Raw genomic sequence first — 13,545 nt, 5'->3', positions numbered from 1 at the left:
TAGGCAACAACTCACGCACTGCCGCCTTTGGACAAAAGCGACTGTGGCAGATTTACGTCACGCTGTGAAATGCAACGCTGTGTGAAGAACAGGTGAAATTTACAGCAGGAAAAAAACAGTGGAAACATTCAAACACGTGAACGTCCCGAAACCCGGCTACCAGCATGTCGACAAAGCCAGTAACACAACAGTGACACAAGAACATGTGCAGCACTATGTGATGATTACAGTAAGTTAGTAAAAAGTGATCAATATTTTTCCTCTGAGGGGGTGTAGGTTTACCTACAATGTTTGAACATGAACACATGTTGCTGTATCGTATTACAGTTGGTAAAATAGCAGCTAAAGGTAGCTAAAGGCACTGTGTGTGTTTATGTGTGATGATAACCTCAACTGTCTAAGGTCTGTGGAAACATCAAGAAGAACAAAGAATAACATGGCCTCTTCCTCTGAAAACACACCCTGACTGGGAATGCAGAGTCTGGGGCTTCACCTTAAAAAAAAAGAGAACTACTTAACCTTTTTTAAATGCACTTAGTAAAGACAACACACAAAACCTTCACCCATGTCTGTGCAGGAACACGAGATAGCACGCACAGACACAATGAGCCCTTCATCTGCAGCAAACACTCACACAGAAGTGTATGAGTGAGCGTGACACAGTTAAACACCTAAAAAGGAATGCGTGCCACTCTGTTGTGCGACGGCCACCCGGGCAAGCTGATGTAAAACTGCAACTAAAGGAGGATGGATGACTACTTCAAAACCACTGTCGGGCTCTTTGCAGCGTATCTTAAAAACAGTTATCCACTGAGCGCGTGTACGTAAGGCTGCGCGCGCGCGTGTGTGTGTGAGTTCACGCTGCACACCCAAATAAATCCTGAAACATCAACAAAGAGATGGATAGAAGCACGAAGACGAGGGTAAGAGTCTGTTTATTTTACAGCACAGACTGAGATAAGTGTTTGGATCCACTCTTCTGGTGACTAAAAGCGAGACAAAGCAAAAATCTGCATTAATATATTTGTATTTGGTCTTTATTTACAGAGACTATTACCAGGAGCCTCCAATATTTTACCCTCTGAGACCTAATAAAATTTCGGTATGCATGTATTTTGAAAAAAGTTGGGATGTCGTGCAAAATGTAACTAAAAGTCAATTAAACTGACACAATATGGAATGGATGAGAGCATATGATGCTATAAACCTGTGTACACCTTTCACCACTGACGGTATACACCAATTATATAAGCTTCCAACTAAATAAATTAGGCACTAATGTACCCCCATACCACCAGAGATGCAGGGTTTTGAACTGAGCGCTGACAACAAGCAGGATGGTCCCTGTTCTCTGTATGTTTTGTTTTTGTTTTGTTTTGTTTTGTTTTACTTTTCCAACATTTTCTTACCCTTGTTTCAATGTTTTTGAGCTCCTTTGAGAATATTTTGACAATAATTGCTACGTACATATTGTTTAACAGATAACCAATTACTTAACTGAGCTGAAAAACAAGCAGAGTGAAAATCAACTTTGTTAAATTTAAGACTTGTACGTTTTCGATACCTTCATAACACAAAACCATTTTTTTTAAATATCAAAAAAAGCCTGTCAGTGGGGGTGAGTAACAGGTCTCTAATTAACCGAGAGGTTCAGTCCTGCAGAGGTGGAATGCAAAACAAACACACACACAGCATATTAAAAAACATTTCACACTACGCTGTGAAGCAATTTGCACTTATGTTCTGATGATTAAAACGCCGCCACACAAGCAACCTCGGTGAGTCCGAGGGAAGAACAGCAAAGGCAAAAGTAAGAGTGAACTTATGGTACTCGCTAAGCCTGTCTGGGAATGCTGTCTGCACACCCTAACTGCAATTATCACAGCCAATATTAGCCGGCACGATACTATGAGCATGTCTAACATCATGTGGGAAAAACACTATAATAAAAATACTGCAAACACACGGGCAGGTCATGTCTGCAGACCTGGATTTAGGACCATGAGGATGGGCTACATGAAGGTTAATTATAGGTTATTTTTACATTGTTTTAGCTTTAAATATGATATAAAATGTTACTAAGATTGTTGCTGTAAATTCCAACTTATTAATCATTTCCTTGGTTCCCTTGTGTAAATGTACAACATATTAATAATAATAATACATGAAATAGAGCCACAGGATTATTGGAGTACAGCATATGTGGGAAGTAGCAAACTTATATTTACTGTTAACACTCTGATAGTAACTAAAGAGGTACCTGTGGAGTTCATGAAATTAACTTTAAGGTTGTAGTTGCTGCGAGGTTGAGTGAAAACCTCCATGCAGGTGGCCTAGCAGACACACAATCACGATACAACTCATATCCTGCCCAGTGTCCTAAATTGCATCATTTCCTGCAACAAGAAGCATCACTTCCTGTAGTTAACACACATCAAAACCCAGGAGAAAACCTCCAGCTGCTCCAGGAATATCACTTCAACACACTTTTTATCTGTGTTTGCGTCTGTGCATCCTGTTTGAGTTTGCTAACACAGTCGGCTGTCCTTGAGTCTTTGCTCTATGGAATCTCAACAATGTCTTTATCCTTCCATTGGTATTGTGTGGCATTCTCTAATAGGGGTACACACATTAGCACACATTCAGAAACACGCACACTCTCGATTTGTCGGCCCCCCTCCCCCGGATTTAACCGCATGCACACCCAGCTTTCCAGTCGACTCTCAGCACCGCAACAATTGCAAATCCATGTCTGTTGTCATGCCAACCCTCCCCTGACCTTTGACTTTCAGTTTTTATTAAAGGCACCCTAATTCTTCAGATGACAGCTACAGACACTTGAAAAAAGGGGGCAAACATAAAGTCGTACACAGCTTCACTCGCCTCATCGTTTGACCCAAAAACCATGGTGTGTGTGCATGTGTGTGTGTGTGAGGACTGCGTGAGCGTGCCGTTAAACAATACAATTAGATTGTATGTGGGGCCAACAACCCTGGATTAAGTTGCACCTCCTTGGGACAACTGCTAACTTGTTTAAAGCCAGTGATTAAAAATAAAGCAAGCCATTATCACGAGCTATTACAGGCTTGAGGGAGCTTTGACTTTACTTTGCGTGTGTTGTTTGTTTTCTTTCTATACAAGGAGAAATGTCAGTTTTGGGTTTAAAAAAAAGTTTGCTTTTAACTGGTTGCCCTGAAGATGGCGACCAATCCTATGACTACTTGCAGTCAGTTGCTGTTTGTGACTGAATGGGGTCGAGATGGCAATCGCATGCAATCTGTTTGAGATAAGATGACTGTGTTAAATCTGTTGTCATCTGCATACAATGAAATTCACATTATCTACTTCATTCAGAGTCCAACCAAAACCTCAGATACACATCATGAAACAGAAAATCCCTCTATTAACAGTGACCTAGTTGCTGCAGGATGGCAATTTAACTGCAAAAGGACATCGGCAACCTTGCTTTTATACGGGAATACAACCACAACACAACCTGTTGGTGCAGACTGACTCACACACTGCGTGTGTTTGAGACAAAGACAGAGAGATCCTATGTGAGGCTTCATCATGTTCCTACATACACATGTCAACAGGCCTAATCTATTGTGAGAACATTACTGCTTTCTGCCATATTCATTTCCACTAATCCCCCCGCCAGTGCTTGGAGGATTATATTACCATCAGTCAATCTGACTTCTGATCATTCAGCACATGAGGAAAAGCTGACCCGGTGTCAGCGCTGCAGTCGGCCTTGGGCTAATTTCACGGAATGTGTCGCCAGCTCTGAAAATCACTGGTCTGTATCAAGACTGACAGAAGCGAAACGCACACGCCCCCCTCCTTCACACACACAAATAACGCTTGTGATACTGGGGCTACAAATGCGTGCGTTCGTGTGCTGCCTACTTGTATCTGCATGCTGGGGAATCGAAAAGGAAGCCTATAGGATCAGTAGAGTTAAATAAAAAAAACAAAACAAAAGCAAACTGCACAGAAAGGGAACAAAGCAGGAAATCTGTTCAGACATGGGAATTAATCTCTCGTTTCCAGGGTGGCATTCTTACAAATACCTGACAACCCCATGGACAAACAAAACAAAGAAGTCTTCCATGTCAACAGACTGTATCCAGAAATAATACCTGTAGTAGCGATGAGCCTTGCAGCAGCACCGAAGCTGGTTTGAACCATTGTTTCTACAGCATCACTATTCTGTCAAGAAGTTGACAAAAAGGTCATACAACCTCAAACAATAGACGTACAGATGTAACCCAGAAGCTAACACATAAAGTGCGGCAGCCTGATTCATCAGCTTTGATGAATACGTCCCTGTCAAGGCAACCAAACATGCTCAGGGATCTATAGCTCGTGGACACAAGAAAGGCGAGCAACCTGTGAAATGTGAGAAGCTGTGCATTGTAGGCAAGTGTCAGGCCAAGAATCGGGGTACTCTCTTTAACAGGTTGCAAGACCCAGGTGCTGCAGTAATACGACGCCGAGTCAGTGATGCTACAGCTTGCGGCCTCACGTACATTTAGGGAAATCACGAAAGTAAAGAATGAAAAAGATGGAACAATATTTTTTGGATAGCACGAGCACACCTCTTAGCTTCCAAAGAGTAAAGGCAGCACATGCTGATGAGGACAGGATCCATTAGCATCGGGAAGATGGTGCATTTAATGCTGTTTCAACTTTCATACACTGGGTTGATAAGTACTCTGTTTTGACAGCAAACGTTAAATGCAGTTATCAAACGTTCAATTTTACAGCAACCAAACACGACACAAAAGCTTGTTCATCCTCAGAAATAGAGCGTTCTCTTATTTCTCGTCTGGCTTAATATTATAAGAACAACGCCTGCAGGGTGGAAGTTTGTCAAGTAACACCAGGAACTGACTGCAATGTAAACCCTTTTAATATAATATTGCAGCTGAAGAGGATACTCAAGCTACACTGCGAAATAATCAAAGTCGGGTTTTTTTCTCATTTAGAAAACAGGACCATCGTGGGAACATTTTAGGAAATCACTTTGAGCTGTGAGTGAAACAAACTAATAATTCCCACGTATGTTGGTGATTAGGAATACCTCTAGACTGCGGCATTATGGAAATATGCTTGGGCTGCATATGGAGGTCATTCACCCTTAACTAAGACAGACATGCTACATTCACTTTAGTGGCCCAAAGGTGAACTTTAACACTTGAAGCCAGGCTATAATTCAGAATTTAGGACTGAAACACAGGGGAACAACCTAACTACACTTTTAGATAATCTCACAAATCACTGGTGAACATCAAAGAAATCCTCTTCACTCCCACAACACAATTCCTGAACTCACTAATCCTCAACCCTGGCTAAACACACTATCACCCCAGTATTATGGATCGCACACCAAAACAGGAAAAAAAAAAATCAAATTCAAGCACAAACTCTTCTCTCCCAACTTTGAGCCAGGATCCTTTGTTTTAGTGGTGAGAATGGAAAAAGTTTTCTGGAAGAGGAGGGAAGAAAACACGGAAGCGACCTGACTGCTTGCATTTCTTACCTTGTTGTAGTAATGGAGCTGGACTGAGTGCCACTGACCGTCACTGACTCCACCCGGGACGTAGGGAGCCACTGTGGTCTTTGTCTCACCTGCATGAGAAACAAATTGTTATTAGTTAATTCTGCAACTTGATTTGTGCACATGACTACACGGGCATGCTACTTCTCGATTTGTACACAAGGGCTTAAAATAATCAAATCAAATTGTCAATCAGTGTCAAACTGCTTGCTAAAATTTGCAAAGCGGAGCTGCTTGCAAACATTAGCAGAAAAGGAAGGAGGAAACCCCCCTGAGGATCTTTTATTTATACTAAGGCTGTACTCTCTTTCTTTTAAAGGTTAAAAAGTTTTACCTCGTTGTAACACGATACATGGATCACTTCAATTTTTAAAACATAAACCACTGGCTATTGATAAGTTACTAATAAACATTCACTGTGTCTTATCTTGACATGCACGCACACCACACAGATCATAAATCAACACGCATTAGTCTGCAGCATCAGTGATTCTCAGTGTGGAGACTGTAGTGCACAACGGCACCAGATTTGCAGAGGGTTTACCCTGTTTGTCAAGGGCAGGAGCAGCCGGGGCACACATCCCCTGCTCTGGGAAATCGGCAAACAGCGCGGCAAAATTAAGGACTTGAGTGTGTGTGTGCGCGAGTCTTTGTATAGAAAGATAAGGAGCAAACACGATTAACTGATGTCCTACTTCGCCAATGAAAAGCACAGAAAGAAAATTACTGCGACTAATCCTGAGAGCTTCCCTCCTACTCCTCTCATTAAACGTGACTCATAATTCAAAACATTTAATTTGATGATTCATGCGTCGAACGTTTAGATATATGTCAGTTTTGAAGCAGGGCACAAGGACTTGGCTTCTCTCCCGAACAGGCTTCACCCAAAATAGTCATACTGAACTGGATTCCTCCCTGTACGCGACCATGGGAAAGTAGACTCAGCTCGGAGAACATGTGTTTGATCTGCATTCAACAGTTACCAGTTGTAACAATGATGCTGGGTGTGTGAGCACACTTGAATGAGTTTAAATGCGCTAATGTTTGTACGAATTGATCTTTCAAAAATGTTTAAAACAAATAAGTTGCCACTGTCGTGCTGCTTATGGACCTTAGCCATCATGGATTTTGTGGTGGTGTTTTTTGGCCAGTTAGGTGTCACCATTAATCAGTCCTTTCAAAATAAAACACTCCTATCCTTTAAAGCATCATGTTTGACTCTACTATATTTGGATAATTTGTGTATGCACTAACGTGCATTTGTCAAAATAAAGTGGAGATAGATAAGAATTATGTACCTACGTCTCTGTAAAAGTCACTTTAGATAACGCGCACTTACGCCATATTAATCTGCTTATAATGCAGCCGAGAACTGATACGCATCAGTCGCACACACAAAAGCAGACGATCACGCATTACGGGGCCTAACCTCCAGAGAAGGTGAGCTGAATCTGTTCAGCGATGATCTCCAGGGCGATGAAGTCATGTTTCTCGTTGAACCTGCCGTTGTAGAGGAGCAGGGCGTTTCTTTCCCTGGTAGCAAACCTGAAAAAAATTTTTTTTGTAAAGATGATTAACTTTGATAAAAGGAACTTCATATATGTGTCATAGAAAGGGCTGCATGAATTACAGCTGTTTTTCTTTACGGGATGCTCGTGTTTCCCATCACATTTTTTAACGCCTCTCCAACTCAAACAGTGCAGGACTGAAAGGTCGAGAACCTTGCAGAAAGTTTTATGACGAAAAGAACCGAGGCGTTCTTGAGGAAAAGTCACTTGGAAAGGAAAGGAAGGATGTGTAAAGCACAGAGGAAACGGCGCTTCTGAAGTAGACGGTGCATGACTGTGTCTACATGTGAAAACGACACAAAAGACCTGGCAAATGAGCCAGCACCTACTTGTGTGTGTGTTCTACGGGGTTCAAAGTTCAGATGTGTGTGTGTTTGTCTGTGTGTTTGGAGTGTAAGGTGAGGGCAGTGGAGTCAGCCGGCAGATGCTAGTGAGCCCAGGAGGGCAGGAAGTCAGGATGGCTGAAGCCAAACACTGATAAGGGAATCTAGGAAACAAATCACACAGCCTTTCCTGTTTTCACCTCACTGGCAACCTTTCTCACCGTCACTCTGTCCACAGATTTACAAAATCATCTCACCTATTACTGGTAAAAATGAGTTAAAGTACTTCTTTTTGTAATATTTACAGTACACCTGTTTTTCCTCTGGCGGTTTCACTTTGTTTTAAAAAGTGTGAAAGGCACAAATCATAAATCTTCATGTTCAGATGTACTGTGTGAATTATACCTTGGTTGTTCCTGAATGTGCATCTCTATGTACGTATTCAAGGAGGTGAGACACAATGGAAAAGTGCATGCATGTCTCAGCACGTCCCAGCTGGCACACTTAAGTTTGCTGACTTCCACTGTGTTTAAATTGCTGCTTATGACACGCACAAATGCTCACAGGGTGCTGAATTTTAAATAGTGACACTAAATTCTGAAACCATTCGGAAAAATGTCTTTTTCCATAGTTATTCTCAGCTGCAGTCATTAGCATGTCCAAGTAACTAGCTATTATCAGGGATTTAGCTGAAGTCATATTCGTTTATCATGTATATAATCATTGTGCATCTATTGGCTTTACAGCTGCTCTGATCAGAGTTAGCTGGAAGCAACAAAAAGTAAGGCAAGCGTAAAACTGTGATACTTTGCTAACATTAACGCGATTAGCTATCAAGCTAAAGCTGCTAAAATTTTCTCTTTGCTTTTTTAGTGAAATCATCACTAGGGTTTTTATTTTTATTTGGAATGATCATTTATATTAATTAAAATAATGTGTTTCCACACATTAGGCTACCTGTTAATGAATGCCAGAGCTGTTTGGAGTAAACACTGCGTGCATTGGGATTCAATACTTCATTATACACAGGGTGTCATTTTTTGATTTATTTTTTTTTATTCCCACAATATGATCCCATTTGTTTTAACTTCATCATCCCATCATTTTACTACTGCTGTTTAAGAGTGGAAACTACCACTTACTAAGTAAAGGAGAAATTAAAGGCAAAGGCATGAACTTGCTGAACTGCAGGTATACACTGGGGTTGCTGTCTGTGGCATCCTACATTTACCAAGAACTGCTAAGAAGGGCATCTCTGAGTAATGACTATTTTTGTGAATCTACTACAGTGGAATATTTATTAATTCTGACAGCATTTATTGCTGTTGTATTTTGAAGTTGTTTCAGTGTAAATACTGAAGTTAAATTGGCCATGTAGTGATAGATGGAAGGGGAGTTTAATTGTGGGATGTTAAATAATGTGTACTGTAGCATTTTACTGTGAGTGTCAGAAAAGGAAAACATGAGGCTAAGACTATTGAATGTATTCATTTTATATATCCAGGGCTGCACATAAGTGGTCCGCAGGTGCGCATTCGCTGTCAAAATAAAAAACGCGCACCAGATAAGAAGTTGCAACGCGTGTTTGCGTACGTCAGATTTTCTGGAGGAGGACAGACATTTGTTTAGAACTATTAAAGATGTCAAAGAAGTAAGCTCCTTTAAGCAATTACTTTGGTGTTTCTCCACCTCCAAAGAAATGTCAGAAGGAGTCCGAACCGCAAAAGAAGCGTGCATTCTCGGAAAAGTGGTTGCAGGAGGTGAGCTGGCTTCAAACAAATGATGAACGCATAGAGATGTGGTGCAGAATATGCCGTGAAAATCCCACTCTAGAGGACAACTCCTTATGTGGTTTGCGTTTTCAAATTTTATATATATAAATAAATTTGATTTCATAGAAATCACCAGCTTAAGTAAAGAAAACGTCCTTCCCTCCCACACTGATCTGATATTTTTGGACCATTTTTGGTGCTAAAAGGTTAAACAAACTTTTCTGCGCACATGGCAAACCCTTTGTTTGTTTGTTTTTTCATAAAGGTGTGGCTTTTTAGGCTTCCTCTTATCATGAGATCTCTTTGTGCAGCACTAGAGCGTGAGACTGAAGGTAAAAGTGTGTTTTATATGCCAGATGTGAGAGTTGGCAACCATGCTCCCATAATAAACTGTATGTGTGCCATATAAGAACAGTAATCTTGACAGTTGTAATGGTGATTAGTAAGCAAAGAGGTAGACACAAAAGATACCAAACTTACATGAAGGAGACGGTGAAGTGGAACCTTTGCCGCAGGCCTCTGAAGGTGATGAAGGACTGTCCAGGAAAGCTGCGGGTGGTCATCTCACAGTAGGGCTTCTCATACTCCCCGGGTGGACACTCGCACATGAAACCACCTGCAAGCCTGTTGATGCACGTACCACCATTCTTGCACACACCTGGTACACAGCGGTCTGATGATGCATTAATCTCACAGTGCTCGCCTGCAAGAAAAAGAGGGACCAAGTTACACAGAGCTGTTCTGCATCTTTTTTACTGTGAGAAACATTTTGCTGTTAATTGATATGGCCTGTGTTTCTCAGCTGCAGCACTACCAGGGGCGGAGCTAATGGGGGTTCTGGGATGGCACTGGCCCCAACACTATGTTGACATTTTAATGATATCATGGATGCAAATTGTTGACTTCCTCAGTGCATTACTATGAAATGCATAACTAAAAATTAAATAATATATTATGAAAGCTCTTGTGTCAGCAACAGATGCAAAATGAAAAATTTTGAACTAAAGCTTGCATGAGATTTTTTTTTAAATTTCCCATTCTTGCTGGTGCTTGGTCCACCCCCAAATGCAATATAGCAATGATAATAAATGTCATCTGATTGTCTCATCAATTTGTTATCATTATGTTATCTTTTATGCGAAGCGTACCTTCCACAGTTGACTGAAATACAGACCTCACTCAGCCTTAAGGAATCCAGTTGTTTAAACAAGATGCCTTTGATTATCAGCAAAGCACATTTATTCAACTAACATGCACACGTTAAACGTGGCATTAACTTTCTGTTGTTAAAGTCCCTCCAAAAACATCAGTTCAAGAAAGGCACGCCTCCCTCCAAACAGTTAATAACACTGACAAAACCTTGTTTACTGGTCTTTTCTGAGAAGCACACTTCTTAGCCAGAAGGTAATTTGGCCATGTTTGGAGAGAAGAGAGAGTTTGGAAAAAGAGTCACGGTGGAGGGACAAAGACTGCAAAAAGAAAGCAAGCTGACAGGGATAAGACTGCTGGCTTTCCTTCACTAAGCTCAGTGCATGGCTAAACTTATATTTAACTGCACTTTTAAACTTGTAAACCGAACAACGATCAGATAACAGCTGATCAGTTAAATACCTCTTAGAGTGATTCAAGGTTAGGAACAAAAGAAATCCACTTTTGGATGAGTGCATTCCTGTTTGTTTTTACCATCCTGATAATAAACCTTAGGTTAAGTCACTTTGGCAACATTTTCTGATATGCCCGCAACTAAAGGCATAATACCCCTGCAATTAAACAGAATTTTGATATAATTTATTTATTTAGCAAAGGTAGGCACACTTAAGGCTACTTAAAGGTAGGTACACTAGAAACTACCTTTGGTTTTTACAGAAAACAAAAAAATAACTATACTAAATTTACTAAATTTAAGTACTTTATTAGCAGTGTGTGATTTCATGTTAATTTTGCAGAAAAGCAAACAATAATTCCCCATCTTACATCATAAATACGCTGTGGTTTTTGGGGTACGGGGCATGTTATGGAGTGGATTAATCTTGCCTTTTTTACATCTTTATTGTTTTACTTCTTGGCTAGCAGTATCAGCGAACATGTTAAACCTGTAGCCTCAACCCTTTTCATCCATCTGTGGCTGCTTTGCTTGGCTTCCTGTTCGGAGCTGCTTAAGGCCTGGTCAAACTTACTTGACTACCCATTGGTCATGAGGTTATCGCTACCCTCATACACTTCTCCTTCTCCTTCACATGCTAACTGCTTAACTGAAGCTGCATGGTGGTATCAAATACATGATATATTACATTATCTAATTTAATTTCGCAACAGCTCCGGGAAGGGAAAATTCCTCTAAATGACCATGTGGTTTTAGCTTTTCCAAAATCAGCCAACTGGCCCCAGCTTCCTGGCTCTGCTCATTTAAAATTCCTACGTAAATACGCCAGCAGGCCTCTTTCCGACTGTAATGATATTTGTGATAGGTGCCACCGCGTCCCATTCTGCGTTTTGTGTCAATCTGATGTCTAGACAAGCTCTACTCTTCCAGGGCACACACAGACCCCCAAAACTGCACAGCTTGGAACCAGGTAATGGCCCTTCTCTCCTCAGCATAATCCTTTTTTCCTAGGGGGAATTATAAGGATCTGTTTCCCTGTAATGCAGGAAACCTGAAGAGGACAAAACAGGCCTTCCCCTTGTCATCAGCCCCATAATAGTCCCTGATGGCCCTTGAGTATCAGGAGTTGAACTGTGACCTTCAAAGAGGGGACACCGAGATGTAGGTAAAGGAAATATGATGGGTGGGTGGAGAAGATGGACATGGGCACAAGGAGGAGAAGGCGAGAAGCAGTATGAGTGACAAAGTCAGATATAATCAGGTAATTACTTGAGATAAGATGGAGGATGAGAAAGAGAGGGGAGGCAGAGCGTCGGGAGACACAGAGGGGTGGGAAGCAGGAGGCTGTCAGAGCCCGTTTAGGCTCTATTAGGGAGAGAAGAGTGGAGACAGTCAGGTATCAGATGTACAAGGGGGAAGTATGGGAGGAAGATCACTGATATTCGGAAATATTTTGCAAAGTGCTTGAATGTGAATGATGAAAGGTTCCGAACTTTCCCATAGCTCATCGACTAACTGAGTAATGAGTTACTTTAACACTTGCAAAACACTTGTAATCTCAGTATTTGGAATATTTAGCTCTGCACTGTTTACGTCCATGTTTGAAGTTAGCAGGCAGCTTGCTGTGTTTTGCTAGTATACTGCTAAACGTCTCATAATTAAGATCCTGCAGTGGTTACTTTGTTTTTAGCAAACAGAGCTTAACGTTTACCTGAAGTAGTTTTTCCTTTTATTTTAGACCTCTTGTGGGAAATGTGCAGCTGTTCGCTTGATATGCTCGATTATTTTTAGACTTCACGATTCAGTTTTTCATGCTTTGTACCACTTTCAAAGAAATATAAAACGTTAGGAAATTCTCTTCTGAAACTGACTTCATGCAATCCAGCAGGATACACTACTCTAGCACTCTTTTTGCAGGATTACCCAGATCATTAGTAGGATGACTTCTCATTCAGACTGATTCAGAATGAAGCAGGAGCCAGACTCCTTACACGAACATGCTAATTTGACCATATTACCCCAGTGCTGAAGTCACTTCTCTGGCTCCCAGTTCAATACAGAATAACCTTTAAAATCCTTCTACTGGTTCATAAACTCAATGATCTGATCCCCCACTACACTGTGGACTTTCTCAGTGTCTATAATCCAGCGCAACCTCTCAGGCCATCAAGTGTGTTGATGGTGCTTTCAGTTACTGCGGTGTTATTCTTTGGAACAAGCTGCCCTCTGACCTGAAGTCAATTACACTTGTGTCTTAATTCAGAAGAACACTTAAACCTTTTAGTCTCACATTTCTTTTACATTTCACTGTATGTGCGCATTTTAGCTTATATTTAGATCTTTGTAAAGTTATTCAGTGTTTACGGCACGGAGTTTATGTGTAAATAAATACGCTACATAAATAAAACTGTTAAAAAGTTACAGGTTAGAAAAACAAAATAAAGATGAGCATAAACACGCTGAGATGCTCTGCAGTGCCAAGATGGATTACAGAGATTAGTTATAATTCTCTGGATTTATCCCTACAAGTCATTCCTTTTTTAATTATAACTTTCCCATTGTTAATAGAAAAATATTGATAGGAGCAGCTTTGAATTGTACTGATCTGTTGAGTCTTGGTGTGTGACTCACTGATATATGAGGATTAACAGGCAATCTGTTTACTCTTTACTCGTCAAAAGAAATTAAAGCTACTGTGGTTTTGGAAAACAGGTGA

At 40.8% G+C, this 13,545-nt stretch overlaps 1 protein-coding gene across 13 annotated transcripts in view; it reads right to left on the bottom strand.

Moving 5' to 3' along the window:
• Positions 1-13,545, bottom strand: part of celsr1a (cadherin EGF LAG seven-pass G-type receptor 1a) — a 106,544-nt gene that overhangs the window by 41,966 nt on the left and 51,033 nt on the right. For all 13 annotated transcript variants that reach the window (XM_080886822.1, XM_080886821.1, XM_080886825.1 and 10 more), the window contains exons 4-6: positions 9,707-9,929; positions 6,993-7,108; positions 5,546-5,634 (exon numbers count right to left, since the gene is read on the bottom strand). In XM_080886822.1, coding sequence (XP_080742948.1) covers positions 5,546-5,634; positions 6,993-7,108; positions 9,707-9,929 — 428 coding nt within the window. The remainder of the gene's footprint in view (positions 1-5,545; positions 5,635-6,992; positions 7,109-9,706; positions 9,930-13,545) is intronic.

Source organism: Rhamphochromis sp. 'chilingali' (assembly GCF_963969265.1).
Source record: "Rhamphochromis sp. 'chilingali' genome assembly, chromosome: 7".
NCBI classification, from domain to species: domain Eukaryota; kingdom Metazoa; phylum Chordata; class Actinopteri; order Cichliformes; family Cichlidae; genus Rhamphochromis; species Rhamphochromis sp. 'chilingali'.
The sequence above is the reverse complement of the archived record's forward strand: the minus strand, read 5'-3'. Positions and strand labels throughout refer to the sequence as shown.